Source organism: Cyprinus carpio, chromosome B14, assembly GCF_018340385.1.
Source record: "Cyprinus carpio isolate SPL01 chromosome B14, ASM1834038v1, whole genome shotgun sequence".
Classification (NCBI taxonomy): domain Eukaryota; kingdom Metazoa; phylum Chordata; class Actinopteri; order Cypriniformes; family Cyprinidae; genus Cyprinus; species Cyprinus carpio.
The window spans coordinates 7,451,326-7,468,085 of NC_056610.1; the positions used below are offsets into that span (position 1 = coordinate 7,451,326).

The 16,760-nt window shown below is 37.5% G+C and overlaps 1 protein-coding gene across 7 annotated transcripts in view; it reads right to left on the reverse strand.

Moving 5' to 3' along the window:
* Window positions 1-272: 272 nt before the first annotated feature.
* Window positions 273-16,760, reverse strand: part of spock1 (SPARC (osteonectin), cwcv and kazal like domains proteoglycan 1) — a 221,201-nt gene continuing 204,713 nt past the window's right edge. For 5 of the 7 annotated variants that reach the window (XM_042737922.1, XM_042737921.1, XM_042737917.1 and 2 more), the window contains 5 exons: window positions 11,576-11,692; window positions 3,271-3,492; window positions 3,088-3,150; window positions 2,865-3,002; window positions 273-1,560 (listed from right to left, as the gene is read on the reverse strand). In XM_042737922.1, coding sequence (XP_042593856.1) covers window positions 1,367-1,560; window positions 2,865-3,002; window positions 3,088-3,150; window positions 3,271-3,492; window positions 11,576-11,692 — 734 coding nt within the window. In that variant the 3' untranslated portion in view covers window positions 273-1,366. The remainder of the gene's footprint in view (window positions 1,561-2,864; window positions 3,003-3,087; window positions 3,151-3,270; window positions 3,493-11,575; window positions 11,693-16,760) is intronic. The other 2 variants (XM_042737916.1, XM_042737923.1) reach the window with 2 other exon arrangements.

Below are 16,760 nucleotides of genomic sequence, written 5' to 3' on the forward strand. Positions count from 1 at the left end.
GGTCAGAAAAATAATCTTGAAGTCAAGTTCATTAAAATGAAGATTCTTTTTCTGACTCCACTGGCAGATGTTTTCCTCCTTTTAAGCATAAACTCAATATATATTATGCCATTCTGCATATCAAGTAAATGAAAATTAGAAAAGTTGCCTGGGAAACTAACTGAAATGTATTAAAAAGTACTAAAATTAATAAAACTAAAATAAAAAGCTAGGTTGAAATAAATAATATGAATTATCCATTTATTTTAAAATGTAAAAATATTAATTATTAAAAAAAAATGACAAAAGCACACGACAAAGTTACTAAAACCATCAGAAATTATTTTTGAAACTTTAAATTAAGCTGAAATAAAATAAAATCAACTGAAATAAAATTTGTGCTATAAAACAAAACAAAAATACTGAAGAAGAGCAGCACTTTTTGCAATGAAGTTCAACTATAAGTTCACAGTAGCATGCATGGGATTTGCTTTATAATTACAGTAATTGTGAACTGACGTGAAAGCAGCATAAAGTCAAGCACACACAACCCGACTGAAGCTCATCGCTCTGTGCACTTTTACACCGTTTCTTGTGTTGTTTGTGTGCACATTATACTCAACTAATCACAGTCTACATGCATTAATTACAAGATCGTCCTGCACAAACTCTCCTCATTCTCACACAAAAGGAAGGGCTTTCAGGTCATTTTTGCATGGATTTTGCATGCAGCAAAAAATAAAAAGGAACCAAAAAATGCATGAGCCAGTGCTTTGGGAGAAATTCACCATTTTCGTTCTCCTGAAATCTCATTACCTTGTTGCTCTTTGCTCAGATTTAAAATTTTAACTAGTATTGTAGTTGTATTGTGTCTCACACAGAACCAACATTAATGCTGTGAGTTCACTACGATCCAAAGCCTCTTGTGGCAGATTTAAAACATGAAAGCGTGATGAGCTTCGGTCTTGTAGTGTGCGTTTGGCTTAAGCCCACCTGATCCTCGCCCTCGAAGGTCTCAGACGTCATCTCCTGCATTCAGCAGTGGCGTTCATGCATATCACCACTGAGAACGAACCCTTTAAAAAGATCCTATGTAGAACTGGTATGAAGCCCCCGAAATGCTAAACAATCTCGTCATGCACATCTACCCTCTAGAGCCGGTCTAGAATACGCAAGAGCGATCCAGGAGAGTTTGAACGGGGGAAAACAGAGGACAGAACATGAAGAGGCGGCTGAGGAAAGAGAGAAAAAGAGAATGAGAAGGACAAGTTTAGATCCAGAATGAGAAGAAGGGGGCGTGTCTGAGGGGGCGGAGCTGGAATGGCTTCAGAACTGTGCATTTTAACATGGGTCCCTGGTTAAATTAGCGGAAGATGGGTGGGCGGAGCTACCAGACGTAGCCCATCTCGTCGTCCTCTCCGTCTTCGTCGTCCTCGATCGCCCCGCGGGGGTGGAGTCGACCCCGCCTCTCTTTCTGTCGGCCCCGCCCACGCTGCGGAGACTCCTCCTCCTGATCGTCCAGTAGAATCACGGCGCCGCCGCCGCTACCGCCGAAATCTCCAGAAGTCTCCTGATCCTCTTCTACACACACACATACACAGAGGCAGATGAAAGGGAAGGTGTCAGGCGGATAGATAGCGGGTGCACGTGTGTGTTCTGAGGAAGATCATTTATTATATATAAAATATGATATTTTATACATTTTGACAGAGAATTCCAGAAATACTGTTGAATAATACAACTTCAGCTGTAAGAGTTTGCTGCAGGAATCAAAATGTGTGTGTATAAATCAGTGTTGACTAAAACTAAAATTAAAAATGTTTCCAAAGTAAGTTAAATTAAATAAAATATAAATATCAGATGAAAAACTTAAACTTGAAAAAAAAAAAATGAATGAAAATTCGAAATGTTGCCTTGGCAACTAACTGAAATTAGTTGAAGTAATAAAATAAAAAAAAAAACACACTAAAGTTCTATAGAAATATTAAAAATATACATAATAATGCACAAAATAAAATTACTAAAATTATTAAAAGTATTCAGGAATTTCAGTATATATATATATATATATATATATATATATATATCATATATATATATATATATATATAAATTAAAAAATTAAAATAAAATAAAAACTGCCTCAACAATTAACTGAAATAAAACAAAGTTAATATAATTAAAATAGAAATAATCTAGCTATCTATCTAACAAAAGTGCTGAAATAAGCTGAAGTACTACAATTACTAAAAGTAAAGCAAAACAAAATAAAAACAAATTAAAGCTATACAGAAAAAAATATTAAAAACACAACAAAAACACAAAATTAAAACATTAAAAATCATTTCAGTAAACAAATTAAAGCTATATATATATATATATATATATATATATTAGATTACAAATGTAAACTGAAATAAAGCTAAAATGAAATAGAACATAAATATAAAAACAAGCATAAACTGTTGCTTTGGTAAGTGGGTGTAAAAACAATTAAACTGAAGTACTAAAATTTGTAAAATTGGAATAAAAATAAAGCTATACAGAAAAAAAAAGAAAAAGGCAAAAGCACAAAATAATTACTAAAAATAACTGAAATGAAAGCTGAAAATATAAAAATAAAAGATAATTTAAAATATTACATAAAGTATGTAAAGCTATGATCCATACTCAAAAAAAAGTCTTCTTTTAATGTTGTTTTACAATCACCAGTGTGTGACTGTAAAACAGTGTGAATCAGTTTTATATACTAAGTAATTAAATAGATTGATGCCCCCAAAATAAAATATTAAGTGACAAAAGAGCGAGGTGCAATTGGCTATGTAAAATATGAATAAATACAGATAATCCTAAAACAAGACTGATGTGTGTTTTAGTGTCTGTACCACAGGTAGGGTTTCCCTGTCTGCGGGATCCTGCAATCTCATTGCCGTATTTGTCGACACACCAGCACTGACCGGTGCTGCCATGACACTGAGTGGCCTTAAAATACCCGTCCTCAGAACAGCGCGGCACATACGCCCCTACACACACACACACACACTATTACAAGTCATTTCATGCTGGATTCAGGGGGAGGAGCTAACAGCGTTCATCATATCCACCCACCTATCAGAGTCTTTCTCCGGCTCTGAGAACGAATCCTGTTCATCTCATTCTGACACGGCATGCCTGGAGAAACACATTTAACAGTTTCTAGTGTCTGTGACTTTTCTCATTCAAATTATGCCTAGCTCCCCATTGTGAAATACTCCCCAATATAATGTATATGTCTAATATCATATAACTCACCGTCAGGTTTCTGGAAACAGTAGCACCACTCGTTGTTGGACAGCTTTCCGTCTTTGAAGGAGTCGCAGGAGTTGAACAGCGGCCGCATGCACAGCTCGTATTTGTCAAGGTAAATGGCGCTGAGCTCTGATTGGTCGAGCAGAAGGTCGTAATTCATGTCCAGCTTGTTGAACATCCACCCAAGAGAATCTTTACAGATGGGCAAAATGCTGGTGTCGAAACCTACAGGACAGAGAGAGAGAGAGAGAGTTCCATTGGCTGGAAAGTCATGATCCACTTGAGCTCCTAATTTTTTTTTTTTGCAATTTTTTATCTCTAGAGTGAAGAGGCCTAACGAAACATACAGGTCCTTCTCAAAAAATTAGCATATTGTGATAAAAGTTCATTATTTTCCATAATGTAATGATAAAATTAAACTTTCATATATTTTAGATTCATTGCACACCAACTGAAATATTTCAGGTCTTTTATTGTTTTAATACTGATGATTTTGGCATACAGCTCATGAAAACCCAAAATTCCTATCTCAAAAAATTAGCATATCATGAAAAGGTTCTCTAAACGAGCTATTAACCTAATCATCTGAATCAACTAATTAACTCTAAACATCTGCAAACGATTCCTGAGGCTTTTAAAACCTCCCAGCCTGGTTCATTACTCAAAACCGCAATCATGGGTAAGACTGCCGACCTGACTGCTGTCCAGAAGGCCATCATTGACACCCTCAAGCGAGAGGGTAAGACACAGAAAGAAATTTCTGAACGAAATAGGCTGTTCCCAGAGTGCTGTATCAAGGCACCTCAGTGGGAAGTCTGTGGGAAGGAAAAAAGTGTGGCAAAAAAAAACGCTGCACAACCGAGAAGAGGTGACCGGACCCTGAGGAAGATTGTGGAGAAGGACCGATTCCAGACCTTGGGGGACCTGCGGAAGCAGTGGACTGAGTCTGGAGTAGAAACATCCAGAGCCACCGTGCACAGGCGTGTGCTTTTGAACCAGAAACAGCGGCAGAAGCGGCCTGACCTGGGCTACAGAGAAGCAGCATTGGACTGTTGCTCAGTGGTCCAAAGTACTTTTTTTCGGATGAAAGCAAATTTTTGCATGTCATTCAGAAATCAAGGTGCCAGAGTCTGGAGGAAGACTGGGGAGAAGGAAATGCCAAAAATGCCTGAAGTCCAGTGTCAAGTACCCACAGTCAGTGATGGTCTGGGGTGCCATGTCAGCTGCTGGTGTTTGGTCCGCTGTGTTTTTATCAAGGGCAGGGTCAATGCAGCTAGCTATCAGGAGATTTTGGAGCACTTCATGCTTCCATCTGCTGAAAAGCTTTATGGAGATGAAGATTTCGTTTTTCAGCACGACCTGGCACCTGCTCACAGTGCCAAAACCACTGGTAAATGGTTTACTGACCATGGTATTACTGTGCTCAATTGGCCTGCCAACTCTCCTGACCTGAACCTCATAGAGAATCTGTGGGATATTGTGAAGAGAAAGTTGAGAGACGCAAATCCCAACACTCTGGATGAGCTTAAGGCCACTATCGAAGCATCCTGGGCCTCCATAACACCTCAGCAGTGCCACAGGCTGATTGCCTCCATGCCACGCCGCATTGAAGCAGTCATTTCTGCAAAAGGATTCCCGACCAAGTATTGAGTGCATAACTGAACATAATTATTTGAAGGTTGACTTTTTTATATTAAAAACACTTTTCTTTTATTGGTCGGATGAAATATGCTAATTGTTTGAGATAGGAATTTTGGGTTTTCATGGGCTGTATGCCAAAATCATCAGTATTAAAACAATAAAAGACCTGAAATATTTCAGTTGGTGTGCAATGAATCTAATATATATGAAAGTTTAATTTTATCATTACATTATGGAAAATAATGAACTTTTATCACAATATGCTAATTTTTTGAGAAGGACCTGTATATCAAACCAAAGAAAAAAGTGAGAGGAATATTAAGGTGACCGTGATAGCTGTGCATTTCTTTGCTACTTCTGCATTTTAAAAGACTATTACAAATTAGTGAGGGAGGACTAAAGTTATTTTAGTTACATTGAAATATAGTAAAGTGACAGTTACAGAAAAAACAAAAAACAACAACAATGCAAGCCATTGAAGGAGAGCCCCTCCCACTGCACAACTTACCCACAGGAGCGCAAAAGACAAGAAAACCTATAAATACAGTCTGCTGAAGAACAACCCAGAGACTCTGATGGCAGACATTTCTCAAAAAGGGGACAGAGCCATCATCACTAATCTGCTCCTCTACACAACAGACTGCAATCTTTGGCACACGGTCATCTGTAAACACTACAAAAGTTATAGAAAACTAGGCATCTGTAACGGCAGACAAATCCAAATTTATGAAGAAAATGACACTAACAGGGCATTTCTAACTGTAAATATTTTCCATAATGGAACCATAATGTTCCAGGGGACTGAAGCATGTCTCAGCTCTCTCCAGGCCAACTTCACCATCCTAAAAGCTCTGGCAGAGGCTGAGAAACAAGCACAAGGAGCAAACAGTGATGCTGCAGGAGGCTGTGACCCCCAGAGCTCAAGAGAGAGGCTCGAGGAGATGGAGCTTAACCCTGATGAACACAACCCACAGCTGGAGCAGTCTGTCAATCAGATCAGGTGGAGCTCAGGGAACTAACACTCTCCCATGCAGTATCTAGTGAACGCCTACAACACCTGGAAAATAAACTCAATCACCTCACACAAGACTTTAAAACTAGTGTTGAGGAGCTAAAAAGAGAAGTATGCAAACTGCAGCAAGACAGAAAGACCCTGAATAAAGAACTGGAAACAGTCAGACAGGAGCTGCTGCTCAGAGAAGGAGAAATACAAAGCCTGAGAGAACAGACAGAGAGCCTCAGCCGCATCTGTAAGCAGCGGCCCAGCTCTCCACCCACCCACCCAGACAGCAGCAGCCCACACTCCAACACCTGAGTCCAGCACTCCAACAACACCACAGACAGAGGCCCCCGAGGGCCCCCAAGAGCAAGGAAGTGACCCACAGAAAGCAGAAGTCATTATCTTAATTGATTCAAATGGCAAATTCATCAATGAGAAACAGCTCTTTCCTGGCCACAAAACATTAAAACTTTGGTGCCCAAAAACAGATATTGCCCTACAGCAGCTGAAAAGAGAGAATCTGGGTGAACCCAGTCACATCCATGTGGCCACGGATGACTTGCGGACACAACAAGAGCAAGTGGCAGATTCAGTAACATGGGTGGCCATGAAAGCAACACAAATCTTCCTGACTTCAAGAGTAGTTATCTCCACCATCCTGCCCAGATCAGACTTCCATCCTCGCACCATACATAGAGTAAATGCAGACATCTCACATAGAAGTGCTGGAATGCCAAATGTTCTTCTGGCACATCATCCTACACTGGACCTCGGCCACCTCTACGACCATGTCCACCTCCGTAAAGTCAGTGTTTGTGTGTTTGCCAAAACTCTTAAAGACATGGCTCTGGGCCAAACCCCTGGCAGCCCCCCAAAGAGCCAGTGAGATGCTTTCCCCCAACAGCACCACAGAACATCATCTCTCCAGGCTCGGCTGAGCAGTACTCTACAAACCCTACCCACAGGTCTGCACCCTATGGCCAAGCCACTATGACCCCACCCCACCGCCCTGGACCTGTACCTGTACCTCGTCCTCAGCCTCGACCTGGATCTGTACTTCGACCTCAAACTCCACAGCCTGCTCTCTACTACCATCAGCCTACACCGCAGCAGCTGAGACCCCAACAACAGTACCTTGCACCACAGGGCCCTCTCTCCTGGGACCAACATCAGCACAACCACAAAAGACCCAGAGCAGCTTCAGCAAGGAACGACAGCATCGCGGCAGAGCAGCAGCAGCCTGGTCCACACCCACACCCCCACCGGCCCGAGCAGCAGGAGCAGAGGAGTTATGCTGCAGCCCTAAAAGGGCCAAACCCAATCAACCTGGTAGAGATTAAGGACCTCCTCAGACTTTTATACACACGGCTGGAACAGTAGTAGTGAGTAAAAGACATACACACAATATAAAAATGTGTAGATCTATGTATACACATGTACTCTGTGTTGGACTTGGGTTTGTATCACTCTAGAGCAGCGGTTCTCAATTCCAGTGCTCGCGCCCCCCTGCTCTGCACATTTTGTACGTTTCTCTTATTGCTTCAGACTTTTGTTCTATTCAAACGTTAGTGCCCTGTGAAGTGGACATCACAGGATATTCCACCATGATTCTGAAGTGAACGTATATGTTCCATTCAAAGTGCACTTAAGTGTGCGAGACGTGAATTTAAATATTATTTATTTACAGAGGTATATGATGTCACAACTTGTCCGTGTGTAAAGACATTGCGTAGCGCAAATCCGTGAATGAATGTTCCGAAGTGAGGTAACTTCAACAGATTTCTCCTGCTCAGGGAGTAGGGAGCATGTCAATGGGAACACAGTTCATGCACGGAGCTCACTTCTAACGTGCTGGTTATCTGAATTAGGTGTGTTAAAGAGAGACGTGCAAAATATGCAGAGCTGGGGGCGCGAGGACTGGAATTGAGAACTGCTGCTCTATTGCAATATTAAGATTGTTTCATTTTTACATTTGTTGACAAAATGAGATCATTAATCATTACAGTGTGGAACATACAAGGTATTAATTCATCCAGTTTTGGTAACAAAACTAAAACCTCAGATTTTAGAAAAAACATTTCAGACATGGACATAATAATATTACAGGAAACATGGCACAAAACTGATGAAGTCACTCTTTGTCCCCAAGGATACTGTGAAATATTTTTATCCTCTAGAAATCATGAAAAAATCACATGTGGAAGAGATTTAGGGGGCATCATAATCTGGCACAAACAAGAAATTTACAAATACAATACATCCAAACAATTAAAAAAAGAAGAATCACATATCCAGCTCAAAATCAACAAGCACCTTATCCAAACCACTAAAGATGTTTTCTTATGCGCTCTCTATATTCCTCCCTCTGAATCCCCATACTATAATGAGGACATCTTTGAATTTCTCCACAGTCAAATAAACCACTTCCAGGCCCAGGGAAGTGTGTTAATCTGTGGAGATCTAAATGCCAGGACAGGATCTCTTCCTGACTACACCACAGATAATGGGAATAACTATATTTTTGGACAGAGCTTCCCACAAAATATTGTAAACTTCCCAAGAAATAACACAGATGACCAAGTGAGTAAAAATGGGAAGCTTCTGATGGAGCTCTGTCAAAGCCTGGGTCTGTACTCGTCAGTGGCAGGGTGAGAGGAGACTCTCTTGGAAGGTACACCTACAGTTCATTTCATGGTTGCTCAACAGCTGATTACATGATCACAGATTTAGATCCATTCTCTTTCAGAGCATTCACAGTCAGACCACTAACACCCCTCTCAGACCACAGTCAAATTACTGTTTACCTAAAGAGGACAACAAATTCAGACATACATTCACAGCCCAGTAAGCTGTACAACATTAGAGAGAATTACAGATGGACACAAAACAGCACAGAAAAATATGTGACAGCAATTGGCCATCCAAAAGTGTGTCTACTTATAGACAATTATCTAGGCAGAATTTATCCTCACAATCGAGATGGTGTCAATCTGGCTGTGGAGAACATAAGTTATATATTTAAATATTTGACCAATTTATCTAACCTCACATTCTTTAAGAAAATCCATAAAACAACACAAGAAAATGAAAACTGGTTTGATTTAGGCTGTAAAACCACAAGGAAAAAATTAAGGCAATTGTCAAATCAAAAACACAGACAACCAAACAATGCAGAACAGTACATCCAAAATCAACTCAAAACTACTGAAGAATCCGTAAATTCTAACAATTTCTGGGACAACTGGAATCACTTGAATAAAAAACATCAGAGAGACAGCTGGAAAAATCACTTTGAACAACTTTATATTGACATTACAATAAACCCAGAACAAACCCCAAAATATGAAAAAATGATTCGTATGGAACATACAATTGGTAAATATCAAAACCCATTAGACTACCCCATTACAGAAAACAAACTGATTGATAAAATCCAGGCCATAAAAAACAAAAAAGCAAGTAGACCAGATGGCATCATCAATGAAATGCTCAAGAACACAGAGCACAAATTAAGATTGGCCCTACTAAAACTGTTCAACTTGGTTCTGAGTGTTGGTCATTTCCCTGAAGCCTGAAATCAAGGACTCATAACACTCATATTCAAGAGTGGAGACAAATCAGACCCAAACAATTACAGAGGCATCTGTGTGAGCAGTAATCTGGGGAAGCTGTTCTGCAATATCATCAATACAAGACTTGTACACTTCCTTACAGAGCACAATGTCCTCAGCAAAAGTCAGATTGGATTCTTACCAAATTATAGAACATCAGACCACATCTTCACCCTACACACCCTGATTGACAAATACATTAACCAAAAAAAAACCCAAAATATTTGCTTGCTTTGTAGATTTCCAGAAGGCCTTTGATTCAATTTGGCATGAAGGTCTGCTGTCAAAACTTCTAGAATCAGGTATTGAGGCTAAAACATACAGTATTATTTAAAAAAAAGTCCCCTGATTCAGATGGTCCTGAAGCTGCAGAAACAAACTAACATGACTAACAACAGCCAGCATCAGGACACTGAAATATCCATCCACAAAATTTGGCCTAAACAAATTATAAAAGCACAGAAATAAAATTATCTAACTTATTGGACTGAAACAACAGAAAAACTATGTAAACTTGAATGTTATTTGGCCCTAAATAGAGACTACACAACTGCAGAATATCTGAGTACAGTGAAAGACTGTAAATTAAGAAGACAGATGACGAGGTACAGACTGAGCAGTCATACTCTGACTATAGAGACGGGCAGATATCAACAGCACTGGCTGCCCAGAGAGAGCCATACAGAGCAACACTTCCTCACCAGCTGCTCTAACTATGAAGAAATTAGAAAGACATTTTATCCCAAATTTGAAATACTTTACCCTGACTTCAAAATGTTAAACAAGAAAACACAACTTCAATATATATTAGGTGAAAAACAAGATTGTATCTTACTAGCAGCAAGATACATTGATGCCTGTCACAAAAAGAGGGAGGAGTCAACAATTCAGTGATGCGCCCACAAACGCACACACGCACACACACACACCTAATTATAAAAAGGTTCGTAGAGTTTTAAAATGTTATTTGTTCTACTTTTTAAATGTATATACATACATGTTTTTGTTTCATATACTGTATATGTCGGTTAAAAATTCAATGTAAACACTATGCTATTGCAATACATTTTAACAATTGTCATGCCAATAAAGCACATATTAATTTTGGGGGGGGTTCAGGTTCACACTGGTGGACAAATGTTTTACAATAAATAAATATGTAAATAACTAAATAAAATAAATGACCTTCTTTGTGTTATATATAATAATTATAAATAATGTTTTAGAAATTAGATATGTTGCCTAGGTAATAAACTGAAATAAGTTTAAGCTAAGGTAATAAACTTACTAAAACGATAAAAACAAAGGTATACAGAAATATATAAAGTATAATAAAATCAAATAAAAATGAGAACATAATATCTACTTGCATATTAGACACATAATATTGGACAAATTCTGTTTTCGTATTATTTTTTTGTTATTTTACTTATTTATTTTACCAGTTAAAATCAATTAATATATCACAATAAATATAAACATATAAATATAGAACTGCAGTAAGGGTGAATTAAAATGATTATTTAATTATTTATTTATTTCAGTAATATTATTATTACGTTCTTTTGCCATTTTATTACTTTTAGTAAGTATAGTACTTCAGCTTAAACATTTCAGTTTAAACATTAATTTTCTTTACTTATTTTAGTAAGAAGATCTGCAGCTTTTATATTTCCATTTTAGTAAGTTTAGTACTTCAGCTTAAACTTATGTAATTTGCAAAGGCAACATTTTATTTCCAATACAAATATGTGAATCTCTGCAGATTTCCACAGACAAGTAAACAAGTAAAATAAATAAGTATAATAATAATACATAATATGAAGAGTTCAGATGCAAAAGCCTCAAAGTGCCGTCTGAAATTTTCTTTTAAAATGAGCATTATTCTCAGGATCCTATGTTTATGTTATTTAAGTGAAATAACTTGATAAAAATGCTAATTTGAGAAGTTAATTTCAAACGGCACTAAGAAGCTTTTGCATCTGAACTCTTCATATAAAGCAATAATAAAGTGGTAGTGACTCTGAGCTTGATCTGAACACATGAACACACTTACGTCCTTGTGCAGTGTCACTCGTGGCGCCCTTAAGGTCTCTGTTGGCATCGGTGTGCAAAACCCCGAACCAGTCTTTGAGTCTGGATGCTAAACTTTTCAAATCAGCATCGCTGCAGCCTACAGAAACACACAAACACATTTAAAAGAGCACGTCTGACTTCACAACAGTTGTGCAGGAGACACAGACACACACACACTGAGGAACTCTGATTACATTCAGCTCTTCAAACAATGCTCATTTCTATTTACAAAGAAACAATTACAGTCCCTGAACAGAGAGACTCAACAGACACAGGTCAGAGATCAGAAGAACATTTCATTCCACAAAAGTTTCTCCTTCACGGCTCTGGAAGCTTAATGGAGTTAACTTTTAGTCAATAAAATACATTTCACCTAAAATTCCAGACCTAAATGAGTAACTTGTCATCTAATAAGAGTCTAGAGCTATAAACTGAATGTAGAGCAGCTGAAATCATCTGTTCATATTGAGATCTCATTGCTATCTAGAAGAAATAACTGAGATATGAAAGCTCTCATTCGTGATTCTTCTGTTATTATGAAGTGTGTGAGTGATTGAAACAGCAGGGAAGCCTCAGCGGAATAAAATCAAGGGCTTTATTCGGATGGTAATTGTTTTTTGTGATGGCTTAAGGTAATTTCAGCTCTTACTTCTGCTAGTCTGTGATTTTATTGCCGTCTGAATCGGAAATGTCAGTGATTTTCTCCTAAAAGCCCAGGAGAATATTCCAGACCGAATACGCTAGTGTTTTTGACAAGCATCGAGGTCGCATGTTAAATTAATTCTCATCTGAATCGACATTGAAGAGCGCCGTAGGGCGGCTGTTTGACACTTTCACTGTAACGAGAATGTGAGTTTTTGCCGTAATGGGGGCTTGTTTCAGAGAATTGCTCCAAATGAACTACATGAATAAAATGATGTTGTTTCCTCGATGTGATTTGCCATGCTGGAATAAGGTCATGTGACTCCCTGTGAATTAATTGACATTTGAATGTTTTACCACGAAAAGATCAATTCAGAACCGAGCTATCAAAAAACTGGAAAAATAACACTAACATCCACAGGAAATACCTCACAGACCAATCAGCTGGTCTTATAAATTAATATAAATTATTATAAAATTATATTCAAAAATACTTAGTTTGTAAGTTTATAATACTTAGTTTATAAAATAAATATTCACAGAAATAAAATAAAATATAAAAACTTATTTCACCTAGTTACAACATTTATCATTTTCATTTAGTTTAACTTGATGTACTATATAAACTATATGTAAAACAATGTACTAAAAATTACAAAATAATAAAAAACAAACAAAATTACATAAACGTACTAAAATACTAAAATACTATAATAAATATAATATAGTATAATATAATTAGTGCTGTCAAACAATTAATTGCGATCAATCGCATCCAAATTAAAAAAAAATTGTTTACATTATATATGTGTGTGTTCTGTGTATATTTATTATGTATATATAAATACACACATATACATTATATATTTTGAAAATATATAAATGTATATTCTTATATTTTATATTATATACAAATATATTTAATATGTAAACAAAGCGTATTTTTCTTAAATATATACATGCATGTGTTTGTATTTATATATACATAATAAATATACATTGTATTTTATTCAAATATATTTAATATTTTTTTTAAATGCGATAAACAAAACACATATTTGTATTTTTTATTAAGTAAACAAAAACTTTTATTTTGGATGTGATTAATCACGATTAATCGTTTGACAGCATTAAACATAATATAATATAACTGATTTTACAGCTAGAAATAAAAGATTATTTGTAAGCCAGAAACATCACAAACAGCAAGGAGAAAACTGACAAAAATATATCCATACAAATGCATTTAAAGATTATTTGTAAGCCAGAAAATTTATTTCAGGGCATCTGTCAACCAAAGCTGAAGCAACAGCTCTATTGACTGCAGAGGAAGCGATTTAATTTGAATGCAAAGTCTTGTTTTGTTGGTCTATATTCAGTCTTACAGCACTGTACACACACACACACACACACCACACACATGGTCGTTGTGAGAATAACACACACACACACACACACACACACACTCACTCATATTCTCCTTTGTATAATCCTGTATGTCTCTATATCTGAGAGTGCTGGATTATTTTGGTAGTTGTGTGAATCATCTCTTTGAGCAGGAACCAGATAACACTGCAGTGTAATTCCTCTATTCTGCTGATATATCTGTGCTATGATACATCGCATCATATCTCTGTGTGTGTGTGTCTGTATTGCAATCATAACTCCGGTTTACACTACTCATAAAGCAGCAGAAACACACTGTGCCAGTGGGAAGGATTATGAAGATTACCTTTAGCATGTGTCTCTCTGTGTATGTGGCCACTAAACATACATGCTGGACTGGGAAAACATTAATAAAGTGGGAGTGCGACGTAAATGTAGGCTGCTTCCCCACAAACCTACATAGCTTGTAAAATCGATACAAAATAATAAAATAAAATAAAATGCAATAATAAAGGCACCATTGTTCCCTTGACACTACATAGGACAAGCGATTCTGTAGAAAGATAAGATAAGATAAGATAAGATAAGATAAGATAAGATAAGATAAATCAGCTTTCTGATGTGTGTAACACTGATTTTTCTTTATTTTTACAGTTCCATCTAGTAATGGCACTTGCAAGACGACACACTTCACCTCTACAGACGAGTGTGCTTGACTGCAGTCCTGTGACAAAGACTTTCATGAAGTAGGAGGAAGTGCAGTAAAGGCTTTGATGGTGCAGTAAAGCACCATGAAGTGCTGTATAACAGGTCTCGTTACCGTGGCGACTGATGGGTGTTGTGTACGCACTCTTATGAGCCTCTAATGTAATTAACCTACACAAAGATAAACCCTATAATGAAACGACACACGCTGCAGCTTAACCAGAGACAGACACACAGCTCTGCTGCCAACGCCTGCCAAAGTCTCCAAACAATAGATCAGCACTGAACACACACAATGTGCAATCACACTGCTGCGCTCACGGAGAGGACCTCAGTGAAAGCATCTTCTTACTCAGAATAACCACATGTTTAACTTCAGTATAAAAGTGGAAGTCTGCAGGAGTCAAACTGAAGTGTTTAAAGTGCAATAATTCAGCTGAATTGTGTTGTTATAGTTTTGTGAAAGAAACATGTCACTTCTATTTCACGAACATCAGCGCAAAGCTGCAAACTGGAAATTGGCGAGTGTCAGGAGGGAAATGGCTTTTCAGAATAAGCATCAGCGCAAAGCTGCAAACTGGAAATTGGCGAGTGTCAGGAGGGAAATGGCTTTTCAGAATAAGCCACCTGACTGATAGAAAGCGATAACACACACACACACACACACACACACACACACACTCAGCGTTGTCCTTGTTCCTCAGATAAACAGCCAGATCTAATGGGTTGTGTCTATGTGGCTAGAAACATACTCTACATATTTATGCAGACATACAATCCATCTTCTTCTGTGGTCAGATTGTCATGATGAACCAACAGTTCATTAAACTAAATGTAAAATGAAAGAGTTAACAACATAATAACATTTAATGTCAGATATTTAGAGGTTAGACTCTAACCGAAGTCACTTCAATGCAGGTTTATCATGTACAGGAACACATAATTTTTATATACTGGCCTTTACTGGATTTTAAGCATTCTTGTTTATTTAAATTAAATTAGTAATCTCAACACCCCCAGTTTCTGTTAATAAAAGGTTTCAAAACATGCAGCGTTGTAAAAATAACAGCAGAACTACCCTGCTATATAACAAATATATCTTACAGTTTTGTTGGGCAATAGGGTTCTTTGAGTCAAAAAGTTTGAGAACCGCTAAACTAGAGTCTAAACAAGACAACACACGTATTAACCGTTTAACCAACACTTTGATTCACACGTGTGCTGGTTGAGATGACATTAATAGTCAATGAATATGGCTCATGAATATTAATGAGGCAAGGTTCTCTTTAAGCTGCTGCTGTTGAACAGCATGTTCTCTGGACTGTCATATCGTGTTTTACTCGAGATCACAGGACTGGTGAGAGAAATTACAGCAGAGAGTCTAATTAAATCACTGCATTGACTAGTTGTTCGATTTAGTTCCATTGCGTACTTCAAAGAACTCCGTAAATCAAACAGGTAATTTAAAAGAGACTATTGTTGGGAGAAATCCAACCAAGTTTAACAGTAAAACTTACACCGATTTCAGTATCTACAGCACAATGGAAAAAACTCAGGCAGTTTAACATGCAGTTAAATGAATTTCTAAGGCCACTAAATGATCAACATGATCAAATCTTTAAGTTAAACTTGTACACAATCAGACCTTCTATCATCTGACTGATAGTTTAGACTTTTTTAGCAAGTAAAAGGTCTTTTAGTTTAATTGTACAAACGTCCACCTTCAGCTTGTGCTTAGTGTCTTTCTGCTGTCAAATATTTACTGATTTTTATCAAGCAAACCTACAGGGTAACACTGAAAACCTGGAGAAGTTTCTATTCTTCTGTTTGATTGACAGGTGAGTTTTGGTGCTGACGTGTCTCGCTGTTGCAGTAATTAAAGGCCGCTGTCACCAGGCTCTGATTGTTCCCGTACGCTGCAAATGATAACTGCTGATGCTCACGCGGGACAGTCGTCCTCGTCTTTAAAGATAAACGCTAACTGCACCATTCACATTCTCCGTTCCGGACGAGATGATAAACGCATTTAATTCAGACAGACGTAGATATTAGTCATTTCTCCCAAAACCATCTCTCAGAGCGATTAACAGCGGGACGGGCGAGATTACACACAAACGCTTCTCTCCGTCTGCTGGGTCAGCGGTAATGACATCAGATCGACCGTTTGATGTCACATATAGAGCGTGAGAGATAGATTATAACATTTAATTAAAAGCATAGATCACATATTAATGAAAGCTGTCACCATTCACGCACCAGAATGCATCCTTACAATGAAAGTGGATGTTGACCAAGGCTGTTGAGGCCAAAAAGCTTTATAAAATAATGATTACAATAGTAAATATATTGAACTATTGAACCTCAGACTTTGTGTGAGGAACAAATCCAAATTATAAGCACTACACTGAAAAATCTATTAAAATAATTAAAAT